We start from the raw sequence: 20770 nt of genomic DNA on the forward strand, positions 1-20770 counted from the left end.
ACCTCTATTACAATCCAATATCACAAGGATTAGTCTTCCCTTTCCCTTTTCTGTATTTATGCCCTTCTTTATTGCCAGTGAGAAATTTTACTTTTCTTACCTCAATGTATTCATCTATTTGGTCAATATTTTTCTATTTGATCAATTGTCTTATATATGACAATGTCTAGACCCTGCAGGCTCTCTCCCTGACCCAGCACGGGTGGTGGTGTTCAGCAAGTTCTCCCTAATCCCAGAATTCCCAATCCTCACTGGTTAGGATGTCCTTGACTTTTTCTGACACAGTGGACTACACCTTATTCTCGCCCTACCCCAACCCCTGATCGAGCAGCATATGAGCAAAGAGTTTCCCTAGGCCCCAGTGATATGTCATTCCCTCAACCTTTATAGCAGTGAGTAGCTGAGAGTACTCTACCCCTCTGCCTCCCTCCAGCTGAGAGCTGCCACAATTGTCAGAATTGTCTTTAAGTCAGTAACTAGAGGCTGTTTGGTATTAGGTATGCAGCCTAAGTATTTAGAGTAAATCAATGTTTCTCTTTATTTTACATGTACTTATTATAAAGGTGGACCTGTGGGAAGCATAATTTATTGATCACCTTCATAATCATTTGAATAATTACATTTATTCCTAGAATTTTAGAAGTGTTTGAGCTATAAAGGTAGGGCTGTTTTGTTTAATCTTTTTTTTTTTAAAGGTTTAACTTTACTTTTAAAAAATTTTTAAACCTTTTTATTTTATTTATTTATTTTTTATGTGGTGGTGCTGAAGATCGAACCCAGGGCCTTCCACGTGCTAGGCGAGCACTTTACCGTTGAGCCGCATCCCCAGCCCCTTGTGTAATCTTGAGGAGAAAAATGAAGCTTGGAGAAGTTTAGTAACTTTCCCAAGGAACACATCTAATTAGCAGCCAAGTAAAGTACTGGAAAATTCTGATTCAAACCTGTGAACTCTATTGCAACATGATGTGCCGGTCTTGTTTTTATCCAGAGGCTCACAGAACAATTTATAAATTGTTGTTAGTAATTGAATTATGCAAAATTATTTTATGTTTCTGAATGAATTTGGAACTTTTCAATCTATGCAACCTTTTTTCTTTATTATTTTATGTTTCTGAATGACTTTGGAACTTTTCAATCTATGTAACCTTCTTCCAGATTGCTTTTCTAGTGTTGCAAAGAGGTTGCATTTTATATTCTTAAAGAAGCCTAGGTGGTGGTCTCTGCTTTTCTAAGTTCCTTGCTATTCAAACTTAATAAGGTCAGTAGTTCCTGTAACAGTAACACTCACTACCAGCAATAGGAACACAAGTAGCTGACTTTCCTAGATTACTATTAACTCTAGGTGACACTAGAGATTTTCCTTCCCTCTTTATCTGTTTTAACTTCTTTGGTGCTCATAATACCTCTATGAGGGTACAGATTTTGATTATCCCTATTTTATAGATGAAGAACCTAGAACAAAGCCTAAGAGTTAAGTAACTTGCTCAAATCAAACAACAAATTGGTGGTAGAGCTGGGGTATAAAATGTACACTATGGTCCATTATACCATCTTTCCTCAGTAAATATTTGTCATACTAGAATTACAGGTTGAAAATGACTGGATCCAGTTCTGATTAAGTTAAGATGAAGAGAGATTTATTAGGAAGTCCTGGAGTGGCTCACTGAATAAGCAAGAAGCCTGGAGAACTAGGCATTGAAAAAAAGGACCATGGAAGACCAGTTGGCAGAGAATGTAGCTCAACTGTACCATAGGAAGTTTGTCCGTAGTACCACTGATAGTGCTGTTGCTATGGCCAGCACTGTTCCAGAGAGCTGGCTAGTGGCCAGCCACTGGGCCACAGGACCCATGGGTCTGCTGCTAGGCTGATGCTGTAATAAAAAAGGAAATCTAACTCTTGTTTCATCTTTGCATCGTTTAGTAAGATTCAAAGGCCCTGGTAGAAGCAGTCACTCAAGGGAGACAATATCACATTTAAGAAAGGCCAGATTTGTAGATGTTTTGATTTAATTGTTCCCATATAGTCTGGGCAGGATGGTAACAGAAGGAAATGATAACTTTCCAAATGTTGAATCTTAAAAAAAAAGATATTTTCTGAGGGAAACTTGATCTTGTTATGTGGGTGAAATAGGTCACTAAAACAATTTGAGAAAAATCACCGGGAAATTGGCAGCTAAAGAATGAGAGGGCACTGATTGTCTATTTGTTAAATCCAGTTAAGCTCTAAGTGACCACTTTTTGGTTCACTCTGGGTCAGAGATAAAATAGCCTAACTTCCAAATGACTAATAACTGGACAAATCATAAATACATCTAGATTTTCTGTCTAATATTAATAGTAGGTAAAGAAATTCATTGATAGTACTCTTTAGAAAAAGGATGATAGTTTTGTTCATAAATATGATTATTATCAGTGTTTTAAGAATTTGTTATTCAGGCCAGAGTTCACTTTAGCCAATGCTGTAATAAAATATTTTCAAGCCTTATCTGATGACTCACTGATTTGTAAGTACTAATCCATACAACAATTTCTGTTTGGTACAATGAGTTGGATCAGGCCACGAAATAAGATATGACTTTTATCACACACCACTTAATGGAAACTAATTTTATTAGAATTCTGAACTTTTAGTGATTAAAGTTTTGATTGCTTATAGTATGTCAGACAATGAAGTACTTTACATATATCTTCTTTTTTTTCATTTTCATAGTAACCCTTTAAACTACATATTATTATTGATACTGTAAGGATGAAACTGAGGCTGAGAAGTAACTTGCTTGAGGTCCTACAAGAAATGGTGGAGCTGGGTTTTAAGTGCACATTTATTTGACTCTAAAGCCTACTTTTAATGTTAATACTTTATTTTGAAAGAAAACCATTAAATCACAAGTCTACTATGGATTAGCACTCTTGAATTTTTAGATCAGGAGATTGCCTTGTCAGTTGTTCTTAGAAAACAATTTTCTCTTTTTAGAGTCAGTGGCTCAAGAAATGCCATTCCATCCAAGATTCATTTTCTGAGTTAAAAGAATGTAAATTGTTATTGCTGCATAGGCCGTTACTGTTTATAACATTCCTGCACAAGTTGTCATACTGGATGTGTGGATCACACAACTTTCTCATGGGTTAGGATGAAAACTGACAGGGTCAGGCAGGCTATGTGGCAACTCAGATCATCTCTAGGACTTGAAACTACTCATTATTAAGGATTGAATATTTTCAGAAAAGGACTGAATGGTTACCATCTCTTGGTGGTAACAAATCTCTAAATTTACCAAGCATCTTGTATAAGATATCTCCTTGTATAAAATATTTCCTTGAACAAAATATCTTTTTTTTTTTTTTTTAAATTGAGTTTTCACTTTCAAGCTTCAAATTAAGTTCAGGCTTTCTAGGATTGGGAAGGCAAGTTTTGTTTATTTTATTTTAACTTTTATGGTTTTGACTGAATTTGCTGATTTGAAGCTAAAGTGTAATCTTTTATGTGTATTAGGGTAAATCTCTAAATTATAGAATTCTCATCATGGCATTAAAAATGCTAATCCTAACCCTTATTGTGAAATGTTTTTCTCTTGCTCAGTTTAGTCCATGTGCTTACAAAACTGCTTTCTATGTATGACATACACATACACATGGGAAAGAAAAAGCCCATCTTAGTCTTGACAGTGTGACATTAGTCTTAAGTTCTATAAATGAAGGTGGCTCACTGATGTATAGGGTAAAAGCCCAGATCCACTGATGTCATTGACAAAAGCCTGTAAAATAATTCTTCAAAAATTTAATACTCATTACATCTTATTTGTTTACTAAAATTCTGTTACTTTGAATATGAATTGTTTTAATTCAGTCTTGTTATATACATAGTTTTTTGGAGTGTGTGTGTGTGTGTATAATTTTTAAAAATCAAGATGCTTTCTGGGTACTGTATGGAGCTCTAGAAAGCCAGATGTGGTGTGGCTGTAGACAAATAGATTCAAGGCTGCATCATCGAATGCCTCTGTGGATAGCCTTATGCATATACATCTAGTAATACGTGATCAGGCTCAACACTTTTTAGTCAGATATATAGATATAAACCCTTGTAGATAGTGGATCAAAAGGTTCTATCTTTGTTATTATTAGCAGGACTCTTAGGAAAGGTCTGCTTTGTACTCCAACAAAAGAACCTATTATATGTGAATGAAAGAATTAATAGAGACCTACGGATTCTTGTGTTTTGTTTTATTTTTAGTTTGCAGTTTGGTGTACAACTTTATGTATGTTAAATTTTTTTTTCTGATAAGTCAACTATCATATGGAAGAGGTGGAAATTATTTATAATCTGCATGGCATTATAACAATATTTAAAAAGCTCCATGACTCTGGACCTGGGGCCAGGGCTGAGAAATGGTTTCCTAGTGGCAAACTAAGCATTCCTTGTAACACGATGTGAACTGCAACAGAATGCTCTAGGCAATATTAAATTGGGGTGATTTTTAGAAAGTGACAAATGTTTTATGTTTCCTAAATCTGAAATGGGTTCTACCAGCTCTAAACGGCTGCCAAGTTATGTTATCACTTGCCTGCTTTGTAACTGCCTCAATTATTTTCTTCCCCAGCTCTGTATGATGAGATCCGTCAGTTTCGCAAGGCCTGTGGGGAGGCTCATCTCAAAACTATCTTAGCAACAGGAGAACTCGGCTCTCTCACTAATGTCTATAAAGCCAGTATGATAGCAATGATGGCAGGTAAGTGTTTTATATTTAAATGATGTTTTGTATTAGATTGATGTTATTTAGGAAGAATAAATAAATGAAAGCGTTTGTCTATTATTAAAAGTTCTAACCACTTAATTTTTTTTTTTTTTTGTGGGAGGTGTGAGATATTTTATGAATACATGTACAGTGCAAACTAGTCAAAAACTCTTGGCTTTCTTCCACATTTCCTGTGGCGTTTCATTGTTGCACTATTCTTATAAGGCAGTAGATGGCTCTCTTGTTAGTGAATTGCCTTTTGTGTTATTTGATTATTCATTCATCAACATATGTTAGACAGGACTTATTTCTCTGACTTATTTAAGCTTTGGATTTTTCTCAGAGATGTGTACCCATACTATTTAAGGCAGCTTCTGCTTTTGTGTCAATTAAAAAAAAATTAGTGTGGTATTGTTTTTCATACTTTCAAATGTAGATTGACTTATTCTTTATTTTTACAAATAGCAGATCTATCCATTTAGACATGCAATCTTGAAACCTCAGAGTTGTGCTTGAGATTTTTCTTACCTTCAGTCTTGAGAGTTCTTTTCTTTACTGTATCTGTCCTCCACATTGTTGCAAAACTAACTTTTAAAAGTGTTAATTTGATTATGGTGCTGCTTGCTTAAAAATCTTTTGGTTGCTTCTCTTTTTCTTCTAGATAAAGTATAAATTCTTCAATTCCTTAATCATCCCTCCTAAGACTTCCAAAAAGTCCTTCCTAAGACCCTTCCCGTGTCTCTACCATCATCATCACCTTTTTTTTTTTGTGGTGCCGGGGATTGAACCCAAGGTCTTGTGTATGCAAGGCAAGCACTCTACTAATGGTGCTATATCCCCAGCCCTCTACCATCTTCTTTTTCTTTTACCCCACAGGCTCCAGTAATATGGAATGATATATAGTCCTGTGGCTGATATCATCCAAGCTTTTGTATCTTTGTATGTGCTGTGCACCTGCCTAAAATGACTTGAATAACTCCTTGGTGTCTTTGTATTCACAGGCATCACCCTTTTCAGGAATATTTTCCTGAAACCACTTCTTCCTCTACCACTTGGCCCATTTTCTCCTGTGTGCCCCCATATCTCTTTAAACTTCTTAATGTTAGCTTATCATACTGCACTGTGATTAAAGGCTAAATTCTCGGGGCCAACCCTACTAGGGGCTCACATTTAGATGAAGATACCTGGCTTCCCTGGTCTTAAATGTGGGCCAGGGCTGGGGATGTGGCTCAAGTGGTAGTGCGCTCGCCTGGCATGCATGCAGCCCGGGTTCAATCCTTAGCACCACATACAAACAAAGATGTTGTGTCTGCCGAAAACTAAAAAATAAATATTAAAAATTCTCTCTCTCTCTTTCTCTCTCTCCCCCTCCCTCCCTCCCTCTCTCTCTCTCTCTCTCTTTAAAAAAAAATGTGGGCCATACACTGTAGTTACCCTTTTGAATTTTATACTCTGTATTTCTTGAAAGTTTTGTTAGACCTGGTAGATCATCTCTGGAACACTAATGAAAACCAGCCTGCTAGGCATTAATGGTGCTATTGCCCTCATCACTGCTACTGGACCAGAAAATATCTGTTCTTACTATTCCATTTAGAGCAAATTTCTGAAAATCTAAGAGTAAGAAAGAACAGAACACTGAACAGTGGGTTGTTTAGTGGCGTTCATATTTCAGCGGTCCATAGTGAAAGGCTGCTGCAATTCTTTGGAACCTGGGAAAAATCCCTTAGAATCTTAGGTAGACTTATAGTTTCCCTTTCATGCTCTGTGCCAGCACAAGGGATTGTTAGCTCAGGCAACAAAGCAAAAGTTTAGAAATGAGCAACAGTAGCCATCCATTTGCACTACCCATTTTGTGGTGCCTTCACTATTGGTGTATACATGAGACTGATATACTCAACAGGTCACATCTGAGCCACTCTTGAAGCATCTGTTACCCTCGTATAGTTTATTCATTTTGAGAGGTGAGCCTAAGTCTATTCTACCCACTGAACATACTACTTACAGTAGGAACATGGTATTAGGTCATCATGCTTTGGAAGCCTTTGTTCCACTCTGTATCCTTCTAACCATAGGGAAAATTTGATTAGAAACTCTCCCTTCCCACCCTCTCTCTCCCTCTCCCCCACTCCCTCCCTCTCCCTCTCACTTCCTCCCTTTCTGCTTATTTTGCTGTCCATGTTGTTTATCCGCTTCAATTTTTTTCATTCAACCAGTGTCTGTTGTTAATGTACTATGAGTAATGACCAGTATTCATATTCAAGTCTTTCTCCTTCCTCTTCTTGTTTCTGTGGTACCAGGTGAACCCAGGGCTTTGTGCATGTGAGGCAAGCACTCTAGCACTGAGCTACACTCCAGTCCTACCAGATACTTTTAAATAATAATAATAATAATAATAATAATAATAATATATATATATATATATATTTATTTATTTATTTAGTTTTCAATGGACCTTTATTTATTTATATGTGGTGCTGAGAGTTGAACCCAGTGCCTCACACATGCTAGGCAAGTGCTCTACCACTGAGCCATGACCCCAGCCCTAAATAATATTTCTTAATCTTCACATCAGCCTTGGAGTTGATGAAGAAACTTGAGATAAAAGTAACTTAAGGTCACAAAGCTAATACATCTTCTATAGTTCTTATTTGACCCAGGTCCTCCTGCTCCAGATTTATTGTTTTTTTTTCACTTTCATAACTGTTTCCCAAACCCATCATGCTAGTGCTTAGCATGAATGAAAGATACAGTCTTTGTGAGGTATAATGTATGAAAGCATCTAGCTCATTTCCTGGTCCATGTTTTATCCTGTTGAGATATATAATAGAGTTTTAAATATTTTTTAAAGACCTTTCTAAATTTAAAAATTTTTATATTATTTTAACTTTATATGTAACTCACCAAATAATCCTCTCTATTAAGACTAACTAAATTTACATTGTTTTCTACTATTTTTTTCTTTCACTGATTTGTTTTTAAAAATCAATTTTATTTCAGTAAATTTGCATTCTCTTTAATTCAGATGATAAATATATAGTGTGGGGATTTTTGACAATTTGTATACATGTGTAGCCATTACTCCAGTCAAGAAGTAGAATATTTATATCATCCCAGAAATACTTACACATCCATCCATCCATCTATCTATCTATCTATCTATTTATTTAATTATAGTTGTTGATGGACAGAATGCCTTTATTTTATTTCTTTATTTTTATGGGTGCTGAGAATAGAACTCAGTGCCTCACACATGCTAGGCAATCACTCTGCCACTGAGCTACAGCCCAAGCCCACTTACACATCTCTTTATAGTCATTTCCATACTTCTCTCCTGCTGTTCTGGGTGCACTCCCTTATCTGATTTTATCACCATGTGTCAGCTTTTGCAATTTTAGGATATTATATAATCATATAATATGCATGTATTCTTTTAGTGCGTCTGTTTGCTCCTCTTGCTCAAGATAATAGCTGAGATACTAAGGAGTTTACTTAGAAGTATTAAACCGAACAAATACACTGAATTTCTAAAATTATTGGTAAAAAGTTGAATATTTTTCCCCTCAGTCTGGTGTCTGTAGGATCTGTAGTTATATCTCATTCTTCATTCATGATATGGATTATTTTTGTTTTCTTTCCTGTTGCTTTTGTTCTCCTCCTCCCCTTCTTTTTCTTTACTTTCTTCCTCTTCTGTCTTTCAAGTCTTATAAGGAGTTTTCCAATTTTATTAATCCTTCTTAAGAAACAGCCTTGTTTTTTTGATGTTAAGGTATTTTCTAATTCCCTTTGTGACTACTCTTGTCATATAGAGTGGAATGTTATTTTGATTGAGATGTATAATTTCCAAACATTTAGTACTTTTCTGGGTGTTTTATTGTTATTTTATCGTTTGAAAATTTTTTAGAGTATCTATTGTAAGTCCTTTTGTTTTTTTAAAATTAATGAGGTTTTGATTTTATAGTTTATTTTAGGTATCTTTAGGTAAATGGTTCAATTCACTTAAAAGAATTGGTATTCGCAGATGTTGGTGCAAATGTCAGATCAAGTTGGTTGATAGCTTTTTCAGATCTTTTTTGTTTTGTTTTTGGTCTATTGATTCTATTTATTACCAAGAGGTTATTTAAAATCTCATATATGATTGTGGATATGTCTCCATATTCATGTTCCTTTAGAATGTCATTTTTTCCTTTGTGTATTTTGGAGCTCTGTTATTAGGTATATATACTTTTAGGGTTGTTATGTTTACCTTTTGAATCATCAAATTTATTATGAGATGTCTGTCTTTATTTCTGTTACTAGTCCTTGTTTAAATGTCCATGTTGTCTAATATTAATCCAGCCACACCAGTTTTCTTGTATTTACCATTTGCATACCTTTTTTCCCCCATCCTTTTATTTTCAACCCATCTATAGTTATATATTTTAAGTATATATCTCTTAAAAGAAGGAAATCTTATCATTTTTGACAACATGGATGGATCTGGAGATAATTATGTTAAGTGAAATTGGCCAGGCACAGAAAGACAAGAAGAACCACATAATCTCACTCATGTTGGATTTAAAAGTGTTGATCTCGTAGACATTGAGAGAGGAATGATGGTTCTAGAGGCCAGGGACAGGTAGGAAAGGGTTATTCAATAGCTGCTAAGTTATAGTTAACTAGGAACAAGAAGTTCTGTTGTTCTGTTACATAGTAGAGTAACTATGAACAGCAATGTACTATACATTTCAAAGAGCTACAAGAAGTTTGAAAATTTTCATGTTAGATATGTTTAACCAGATTTAAATATTATACAGTGTATACATGTATTGTACTTTTATGCTTTTATGTATCAGTTAAAATTAATTTTAAAAGTACATTTCTTATGGATAGCTTTTTAAAAATTTATTGTGATAATCTGTACTTTTATAATCAAAGAGTTTTGTCCATTTACATTCTATATAATTATTGATGTGGTAGGATTGTCTGTCATCTTGCAATTTATTTTCTATCTCCTTTTTGTTCATCTTGTCCAGTTTTATTTCTTCTGTTTTATTCTTATTTACAGTCTCTTTATATCTTTAAAATGGTTGCTCTAGCAATTAGAATTTACATTCTTAATTTAGCCTAGTCTGCTTAGAATTAACATTGTTTTACTGTACACTTACATCATAAATATAAGAACTTTATTGTAGTTTCATTTGTATCCATCTTCACTGGTCCTTTGAATTATTTTTATTTTCTTACACATGTATTATAAACCCCACATTATAATGAGGCAATTTTAAGCTACATTTTTTTAAGGAAATTTTTTTTTGTGGTATTTTTTTTATTGGTTGTTCAAAACATTACAAAGCTCTTGACATATCATATTTCATACATTAGATTCAAGTGGGTTATGAACTCCCATTATTACCCCAAATACAGATTGCAGAATCACATAGGTTACACATCCACATTTTTACATAATGCCATATTACTAACTGTTGTATTCTGCTACCTTTCCTATCCTCTACTATCCCGCCTCCCCTCCCCTCCCATCTTCTCTCTCTACCCCATCTACTGTAATTCATTTCTTTCCTTGTTTATTTTCCCATTCCCCTCACAACCTCTTCTATGTAATTTTGTATAACAATGAGGGTCTCCTTCCATTTCCATGCAATTTCCCTTTTCTCTCCCTTTCCCTCCCACCTCTCGTCCGTGTTTAATGGTGATCTTCTTCTCATGCTCTTCCTCTCTGCTCTGTTCTTAGTTGCTCTCCTTATATCAAAGATGACATTGGCATTTGTTTTTTAGGGATTGGCTAGCTTCACTTAGCATAATCTGCTCTAGTGCCATCCATTTCCCTGCAAATGCCATGATTTTGTCATTTTTTTAGTGCTGAGTAGTACTCCATTGTGTATAAATGCCACGTTTTTTTTTTTTTTTTTTATCCATTCATCTATTGAAGGGCATCTAGGTTGATTCCACAGTCTAGCTATTGTGAATTGTGCTGCTATGAACATCGTTGTAGCAGTATCCATACAGTACGCTCTTTTAAGGTCTTAAGGGAATAGTCCAAGAAGGGGAATAGCTGGGTCAAATGGTGGTTCCATTCCCAGCTTTCCAAGGAATCTCCATACTGCTTTCCAAATTGGCCGCACCAATTTGCAGTCCCACCAGCAGTGTACAAGTGTACCCTTTTCCCCACATCCTCGCCAGCACTTGTTGTTTGATTTCATAATGGCTGCCAATCTTACTGGAGTGAGATGGTATCTTAGGGTGGTTTTGATTTGCATTTCTCTGACTACTAGAGATGGTGAGCATTTTTTCATGTACTTGTTGATTGATTGTATGTCCTCCTCTGAGAAGTGTCTGTTCAGGTCCTTGGCCCATTTGTTGATTGGGTTATTTGTTATCTTATTTAATTTTTTGAGTTCTTTGTATACTCTGGATATTAGGGCTCTATCTGAAGTGTGAGGAGTAAAAATTTGTTCCCATGATGTAGGCTCCCTATTTACCTCTCTTATTGTTTCTCTTGCTGAGAAAAACTTTTTAGTTTGAATAAGTCCCATTTGTTGATTCTTGTTATTACCTCTTGTGCTATGGGTGTCTATTAAGGAATTTGGAGCCCGACCCCACAATATATAGATCGTAGCCAACTTTTTCTTCTATCAGACGCAGAGTCTCTGATTTGATATCAAGCTCCTTGATCCATTTTGAGTTAACTTTTGTGCATGGCGAGAGGAGGGGATTCAGTTTCATTTGGTTGCATATGGATTTACTATTGCTCTGTAATATAGTTTGAAATCTGGTATCACTATACCGCCCGATTCACACTTCCTGCTTAGCATTGTTTTTGCTATTCTGGGTCTTTTATTTTTCCATATGAATTTCATGATTGCTTTCTCTATTTCTACAAGAAATGCCGTTGGGATTTTGATTGGCATTGCATTAAACCTATAAAGAACTTTTGGTAATATCGCCATTTTGATGATGTTAGTTCTGCCTATCCATGAACAGGGTATGTTTTTCCATCTTCTAAGATCTTCTTCTACTTCTCTCTTTAGGGTTCTGTAGTTTTCATTGTATAAATCTTTTACCTTTTTTGTTAGGTTGATTCCCAAGTATTTTATTTTTTTTGAGGATATTGTGAATGGAGTGTTTTTCCTCATTTCCGTTTCAGAAGTTTTGTTGCTGATATACAGGAATACCTTTGATTTATGCGTGTTGATTTTATATCCTGCCACTTTGCAGGATATAAAACTCTAGCAGTTTCTTTGTAGACCCTTTTGGGTCTGTTAGATATATTATCATATCATCCGCAAATAGTGATAATTTAAGTTCTTCTTTTCCTATTTTGATGCCTTTAATTTCTTTCGTCTGTATAATTGCTCTGGCCAGTGTTTCGAGAACTATATTGAATAGAAGTGGTGATAGAGGGCATCCCTGTCTTGTTCCAGATTTTAGAGGGAATGCCTTCAATTTTTCTCCATTCAGAATGATGCTAGCCTGAGGCTTAGCATAGATAGCTTTTACAATGTTGAGGCAAGTTCCTGTTATCCCTAGTTTTCTAATGTTTTGAAAATAAAGGGATGCTGTACTTTGTCGAATGCTTTTTCTGCGTCTATCGAGATGATCATATGGGTCTTATCTTTAAGTCTATTGATGTGGTGAATAACATTTATTGATTTCCGTATATTGAACCATCCTTGCATCCCAGAGATGAATCCTACTTGATCATGGTGCACAATTTTTTTGATGTGTTTTTGTATCCGATTCGCCAGAATTTTATTGAGGATTTTTTCATCTAGGTTCATTGGAGATATTGGTCTGTAGTTTTCTTTCTTTGAGGTGTCTTTGTCTGGTTTCGGAATCAAGGTGATGTTGGCCTCATAGAATGAATTTGGCAGAGCTCCCTCTTTTTCTAGTTCCTGAAATAACTTGAAAAGTATTGGTATTAATTCTTCTTTAACGGTTTTGTAAAACTCTGCTGTATACCCATCCGGTCCTGGGCTTTTCTTGGTTGGTAGTCTTTTGATTGCTTCTTCTATTTCATCCATTGATATTGGTCTGTTCAAATTGTGTGTTCCTCCTGACTCAGTCTGGGCAAATCATATGACTTAAGAAATTTATCGATGTCTTCACTATCTTCTAGTTTATTGGAATATAGGTTTTCAAAATAATTTCTAATTGTCTTCTGTATTTCTGTAGCATCTGTTGTGATATTGCCTTTTTCATCCCATATGTTAGTAATTTGAGTTCTCTCTCTTCTTCTCTTCGTTAGCATGGCTAAGGGTCTGTCGATCTTATTTATTTTTTCGAAGAACCAACTTTTAGTTTTGTTAATTTTTTCAATAGTTTCTTTTGTTTCAATTTCGTTGATTTCCGCTCTGATTTTAATTATTTCTTGCTTTCTGCTACATTTGCTGTTGTTTTGCTCTTCCTTTTCTAGGGCTTTGAGATGAAGTGTGACCTCATTTATTTGTTGGTTTTTTTTCTTTTTTTGAGGAATGACCTCCAGGCGATGAATTTCCCTCTTAAAACTGCTTTCATTGTGTCCCATAGATTCCGATATGTTGTGTGTGTATTTTCATTTATCTCTAAGAATTTTTTTGATTTCCTCCTTTATGTCTTCTGTAACCCATTGATCATTCAGTAACATATTGTTCATTTTCCATGTGATGTAGGATTTTTCCTTCCTTCTTTTATCATTGATTTCCAGTTTCATTCCATTATGATCAGATAAAATGCATGGTATTATCTCCACCCTTTTATATTTACTGAGGGTTGTCCTATGGCATAATATATGGTCTATTTTTGAGAAGGATCCATGTGCTGCTGAGAAAAAAGTATATCCACTTGATGATGGCTGATATATTCTATATATGTCAGTTAAGTCTAGGTTATTGATTGTGATATTGAGTTCTATAGTTTCTTTATTCAACTTTTGTTTGGAGGATCTGTCCAATGGTGAGAGAGGTGTGTTGAAGTCACCCATAATTATTGTGTTGTGGTCTATTTGATTCTTGAACTTGAGGAGAATTTGTTTTATGAACGTTGCAGCACCATTATTTGGTGCATACATATTGATAATTGTTATGTCTTGTTGGTGAATGGTTCCTTTTAACAGTATATAATGTCCTTCCTTATCCCTTTTGATTAACTTAGTCTTGAAGTTGATTTTATTCGATATGAGGATGGCCACCCCTGCTTGCTTATGAGGACCGTGTGCGTGGTATATTTTTTCCCAACCTTTCACCTTCAGCCTGTGTATGTCTTTTCCAATCAGATGTGTCTGCTGGAGGCAGCATATTGTTGGATTTGTTTTTTTAATCCATGTTACCAGCCTATGTCGCTTTATTGGAGAGTTTAAGCCATTAACGTTTAGAGTTACTATTGATATATGGTTTGTACTTCCAGCCATGTTTGATTATTTATTCTTTTTTTTTTTAATTTAGTTTGTTTCTCCATGATTAGCTTTCCCCTGCCCTCTGTCTTTACTGAGGCACTTCCCACTTATAGTTTTGGTTATTGTTTTTCATTTCTTCCTCGTGTAGTGTTTTGCTCAAGATGCTTTGCAATGCTGGTTTTCTGGCTGCAAATTCTTTTAGCTTTTGTTTATCATGAAAGATTTTTATTTCGTTGTCGTACCTGAAGCTTAATTTTGCTTGATACAGAATTCTTGGTTGGCATCCATTGTCTTTCAGTGTTTGAAATACGTTGTTCCAGGATCTTCTCGCTTTCAGCGTCTGTGATGAAAAATCCGTTGTTAACTTTATTGGTTTACCCCTGAATGTAATCTGCCTCCTTTCTATTGTAGCTTTTAATATTTTCTCTTTGTTCTGTATATTGGATATCTTCATAACAATGTGTCTTGGCGTTGGTCTACTGTGATTTTGTATGCTCGGTGTCCTGTATGCATCTACAATTTGTATATCTGTTTCCTTTTTTATTTCTGGAAAGTTTTCTGTAATTATTTCATTCAGCAGGTTACTCATTCCCTTGGTTTGAATCTCTATACCTTCCTCTATCCCAATGACTCGTAAGTTTGGTTTTTTTATGTTATCCCATCTCTCTTGGATGTTTTTCTCGTGATTTTTTACCAGCCTTTCTGAGTTGGCTAGATTCTTTTCAAGATGATATATTTTGTCTTCATTATCTGACGTTCTGGCTTCTACTTGCTCCACTCTGTTAGTGATACTCTCATTTGAGTTTTTAATTTGGTTTATAGTTTCCTTCATTTCTAGAATTATTGTTTGATTTTTTTCATAATCTCTATCTCCTGATAAAGATGCTTAACTTCTTCTTTTATCTGTTTATGTAATTCATTTTCAATGTGTTCTTTCACTGTTTGAATTTGCTGTCTCATATCCTCTTTAAGGTTCCATTCCATCTGTGTAAGGTATTCCTTGAGTTCTTTATTTGACCATTTTTCTGATGACTCTAGGTCCTCCTGAATATTTAGGCTGTCCTGCATTGTTTGTACTCCTTTTCTTCCTTGCTTTTTCATGCTGCTCATGTTACTTCTTGTTCTGTTTGACTGCTGAGTTATTGTTTACTACTATAAATTTATTTGATGCTTGGGAGGAAAGGTATTAGAAGGGAAGGGAAGAAGTCACTAAAGAGAATGCGAGTAAGCAGGTAGAATTCAAGGAAGGGGGAATAAGAAAATTGAAAAGAAACGAAAAGACTAAAGAAAAAAAATAGAAAATAAAAAAAGAAAAAAAATTAAAAAAAAATAATAAAAAATAAAAATTTAAATTAAAAAAAATTTTAAAAAACAACAACAAAAAAATGAAAATGAAAAAAAAACCAAAATAAAAAAAAATTAATAAATGCAGTCTTAGAGTTAGATTAACTTCTCTTCCAGTAGGAGGAGCTGTGCCCACCGGGCCAAGCTTCTCCTCTCAATACGTGGGAACCAGTCACTGTGCAGGAACTCCTCCTCCCAGACTGGGCGGGTCTCCAATCCTGAGTACCTAGGGCCTTCTCTTTTGTCTAGTCACTTCCCCACTTTCCTCAAGCCAGGCCCCACTCACTGGTGACGCTCACCACAATACTGGCTACACACCAGGTCTGCTGCTCCCGGGAGCCCTGTTTTCATGAATGCCTGGGAACACTCTCCCTGTTTGCCAGTCCCTCAGACCCTAAGTTTGTAGAGCTTGGGGCTGAGAACCCTAAGCGAATTTTGCTTGCCCTCCGGTAGCAACGCCCCCGGTAGCTGGTGCAAGAGACCTCAGTTGTCAGCACTGGTGGGAGCGGTAGCCAGGAGTTCTGCCCCGCGGTCCCGCGCCACTCCTGATTCCCTCGGTCTGGCTCTCGCGCTCACTGGAGAGCTGGGAGGGGCCCTTAAAGTTTCCCCGCTGTGTGGAGAGGGAAGGCTAGGGGATTACACACCTGTCGCCAGTGGTTTCAATGAAGTTATCTCCTCCACCGAATTCTGGTGATGTCAGTTCTCTGCCATGGTGGTATCCCATGCAAATGGCGACAGTTCCTTCCCTTTGCCGGGTGACCAATGCAACGGGTGGGTCCTGACTGGCTGTCCCAAGCCCCATTTCAATCCTGTGGCCACTGCCTATGAAGGCTCGATTGGCATTTACCTCCGTAGGTGCAGAAGGGCCGACCAGTTGTTTCAGCGGGATCGTTTAGTGCTGAGTCACAGCATTTTGTCTGCGAGAAGCAGGCGAACGGGAGCTTGAATTCAGCCGATCCCGGCTCGGTGTGTGTTCTGAGAGGCCCAGACTGTTCGCCCCAGATCCACGTCAGCTCAGCATTGCCTAGTGATCCTGAGCAAACAGCATTTAGACGGTTTAAGACTCCCTATGCCCGCGCATCTGAAGAGGTCAGAGACTTGATCTCTCCGTGCCCGCCGCCATTTTGGATCTCCAGTTTAAGGAAATTAAAGGAAGACGAAACTGAACTAAGTTATTGTTTCATATTTTCTATGCATATATTACTTCCATCATTGTTTTCTCTTGTAAATGTCAGTTTCCATCTTGCAGAACTCGGGATGTGACTCGGGGATAGAGTGATAGCTGAGTATGCATTAAGCCCTGGGTTCAATCCCCAGCAAATCCCCCTGTTCCCAACCTAACGTTTCCCTGTCATATAATTCAGCCTGGGAAATTTGCAGTGCAAGTTTTTGGTAATGAAATCTTTTAGTTTTTGTTCATCTTCATGGAGATGTCTTTATTTCACTGCTATATTTCAAAGATAGTATGCTGGTTATAGAAATCTGGGTTAAGGTTTATTCTTATTTTGACCTTTAAATATGTTACTATATTCTCTATATAAATGTCACACCTTACACTGACTATGGTCAAACAATATTTTCTCCTTGTCTTTATTTTTTAACTAATGTCAGCATGATGTGCCTAAATATGGTTTTCTTAGTATTTACGCTGCTTGGAGTTTGCTGAGTTTATTGGATTTGTTCGTTAATGTTTTCCAACAATTTAAGACATTACCAAAACTATTTTTTCAAATATATTTTCTAGCTCATTCTGTCTTTCTTCTAGGACCCCAAATATATTGTGCTAGACTGCTTGATATTGTCCCATAAGTTATTAAAATCTTGTTTGTTTTAATCCCTCTCCTTTTTACAAATCTTTCTTCATCTTATTTTGTATCTGAAGTGTGCTTTAAGGCCACACAATGAAATTTATACTGTATGGTTTTAGCTTTTTTTTCGTTTGATTTTTAAAATTTTTCATTTTCTACTGAGAGCCCCCATTTTTTCACTCATTGAGATCATGTTTTCCTATAAATCTGAGCAGATTTATAATAGATGATTTGAATTTCTTTTTTGCTTCTTTGTACATGTAAATTTTCTCATGGACCATATCTTGATGTACTGATTTGCTAGTACCTGCAAATATTTCATTCAGTTTTATAAATATACCTCTAGGTATATCTAGGTATACCTAGAGGGCAAGACTGGAAACTTTTTTTTTTTAATTTAATTTAATTTTTTTTAAAGTTTTTTTTTTTAAATTTTTTTTGTTGGTTGTTCAAAACATTACATAGTTCTTGATATATCATATTTCACACTTTGATTCAAGTGGGTTATGAACTCCCATTTTTACCCCATATACAGATTGCAGAATCACATCAGTTACACATCCATTGATTTACATATTGCCATACTAGTGTCTGTTGTATTCTGCTGCCTTTCCTATCCTCTACTATCCCCCCTCCCCTCCCCTCCCCTCTTCTCTCTCTACCCCCTCTACTGTCATGCATTTCTCCCCCTTGTATTATTTTTCCCTTTCCCCTCACTTCCTCTTGTATGTAATTTTGTATAACCCTGAAGGTCTCCTTCCATTTCCATGCAATTTCCCTTCTCTCTCCCTATCCCTCCCACCTCTCATCCCTGTTTAATGTTAATCTTCTTCTCATGCTCTTCGTCCCTACTCTGTTCTTAGTTACTCTCCTTATGTCAAAGAAGACATTTGGCAATTGTTTGTTAGGGATTGGCTAGCTTCACTTAGCATAATCTGCTCTAATGCCATCCATTTCCCTGCAAATTCTATGTTTTTGTCATTTCTGAATGCGGAGTAATACTCTATTGTGTATAAATGCCACATTTTTTTTTATCCATTCGTCTATTGAAGGGCATCTAGGTTGGTTCCACAGTCTTGCTATTGTGAATTGTGCTGCTATGAACATCGATGTAGCAGTGTCCCTGTAGCATGCTCTTTTTAGGTCTTTAGGGAATAGACCGAGAAGGGGAATAGCTGGATCAAATGGTGGTTCCATTCCCAGCTTTCCAAGAAATCTCCATACTGCTTTCCAAATTGGCTGCACCAATTTGCAGTCCCACCAGCAATGTACAAGTATACCCTTTTCCCCACATCCTCGCCAGCACTTGTTGTTGTTTAATTTCATAATGGCTGCCAATCTTACTGGAGTGAGATGGTATCTTAGGGTGGTTTTGATTTGCATTTCTCTGACTGCTAGAGATGGTGAGCATTTTTTCATGTACTTGTTGATTGATTGTATGTCCTCCTCTGAGAAGTGTCTATTCAGGTCCTTGGCCCATTTGTTGATTGGGTTATTTGTTGTCTTATTGTCTAATTTTTTGAGTTCTTTGTATACTCTGGATATTAGGGCTCTATCTGAAGTGTGAGGAGTAAAAATTTGTTCCCATGATGTAGGCTCCCTATTTACCTCTCTTATTGTTTCTTTTGCTGAGAAAAAACTTTTTAGTTTGAATAAGTCGCATTTGTTGATTCTAGTTATTAACTCTTGTGCTATAGGTGTCCTGTTGAGGAATTTGGAGCCCGACCCCACAGTATGTAGATCGTAGCCAACTTTTTCTTCTATCAGACACCGAGTCTCTGATTTAATATCAAGCTCCTTGATCCATTCTGAGTTAACTTTTGTGCATGGCGAGAGAAAGGGACTCAGTTTCATTTTGTTGCATATGGATCTCCAGCTTTCCCAGCACCATTTGTTGAAGATGCTATCCTTCCTCCATTGCATGTTTTTAGCCCCTTTATCAAATATAAGATAGTTGTAGTTTTGTGGATTGGTTTCTGTGTCCTCTATTCTGTACCATTGGTCCACCCGCCTGTTTTGGTACCAGTACCATGCTGTTTTTGTTACTATTGCTCTGTAGTATAGTTTGAAGTCTGGTATCGCTATACCGCCTGATTCACACTTCCTGCTTAGCATTGATTTTGCTATTCTGGGTCTTTTATTTTTCCATATGAATTTCATGATTGCTTTCTCTATTTCTACAAGAAATGCCATTGGGATTTTGATTGGCATTGCATTAAACCTATAAAGAACTTTTGGTAATATCGCCATTTTGATGATGTTAGTTCTGCCTATCCATGAACAGGGTACATTTTTCCATCTTCTAAGATCTTCTTCTGTTTCTCTCTTTAGGGTTCTGTAGTTTTCATTGTATAAGTCTTTCACCTCTTTTGTTAGGTTGATTCCCAAGTATTTTATTTTTTTTTGAGGATATTGTGAATGGAGTGTTTTTCCTCATTTCCATTTCAGAGGATTTGTCGCTGATATACAGGAATGCCTTTGATTTATGCGTGTTGATTTCATATCCTGCCACTTTGCTGAATTCATTTATTAGCTCTAATAGTTTCTTTGTAGACCCTTTTGGGTCTGCTAGGTATAGAATCATGTCACTGCAAATAGTGATAATTTAAGTTCTTCTTTTCCTATTTTTATGCCTTTAATTTCTTTCGTCTGTCTAATTGCTCTGGCCAGTGTTTCGAGAACTATGTTGAACAGAAGTGGTGAGAGAGGGCATCCCTGTCTTGTTCCAGATTTTAGAGGGAATGCCTTCAATTTTTCTCCATTCAGAATGATGCTAGCCTGAGGCTTAGCATAGATAGCTTTTACAATGTTGAGGTAAGTTCCTGTTATCCCTAGTTTTCTAATGTTTTGAACATAAAGGGATGCTGTACTTTGTCGAATGCTTTTTCCGCATCTATGGAGATGATCATATGGGTCTTATCTTTAAGTCTATTGATGTGGTGAATAACATTTATTGATTTCCGTATATTGAACCATCCTTGCATCCCAGGGATGAATCCTACTTGATCATGGTGCACAATTTTTTTGATATGTTTTTGTATCTGATTCGCCAGAATTTTATTGAGGATTTTTTCATCTATGTTCATTGGAGATATTGGTCTGTAGTTTTCTTTCTTTGAGGTGTCTTTGTCTGGTTTAGGAATCAGGGTGATGTTGGCCTCGTAGAATGAATTTGGAAGTTCTCCCTCTTTTTCTATTTCCTGAAATAGCTTGAAAAGTATTGGTATTAGTTCCTCTTTAAAGGTTTTGTAAAACTCTGCTGTATACCCATCCGGTCCTGGGCTTTTCTTAGTTGGTAGTCTTTTGATGGTTTCTTCTATTTCCTCAATTGATATTGGTCTGTTTAGGTTGTCTATATCCTCCTGACTCAATCTGGGCAGATCATATGACTTAAGAAATTTATGGATGCCTTCACTATCTTCTATTTTATTGGAGTATAAGGATTCAAAATAATTTCTGATTATCTTCTGTATTTCTGAAGTGTCTGTTGTGATATTGCCTTTTTCATCCCGTATGCT

The 20770-nt window shown here is 36.2% G+C and overlaps 1 protein-coding gene across 1 annotated transcript in view; it reads left to right on the forward strand.

Moving 5' to 3' along the window:
* The window catches only part of Dera (deoxyribose-phosphate aldolase), a 113819-nt gene that overhangs the window by 49076 nt on the left and 43973 nt on the right, over window positions 1-20770 (forward strand). Inside the window, exon 6 of the mRNA XM_046435912.2 lies at window positions 4599-4727. Within this exon, the coding sequence (XP_046291868.1) occupies window positions 4599-4727 (129 nt within the window). The remainder of the gene's footprint in view (window positions 1-4598; window positions 4728-20770) is intronic.

Source organism: Marmota monax, unplaced genomic scaffold, assembly GCF_021218885.2.
Source record: "Marmota monax isolate L192 unplaced genomic scaffold, Marmota_monax_Labrador192_F-V1.1 WCK01_AAM20220418_F8-fsc00012, whole genome shotgun sequence".
NCBI classification, from domain to species: Eukaryota; Metazoa; Chordata; class Mammalia; order Rodentia; family Sciuridae; genus Marmota; species Marmota monax.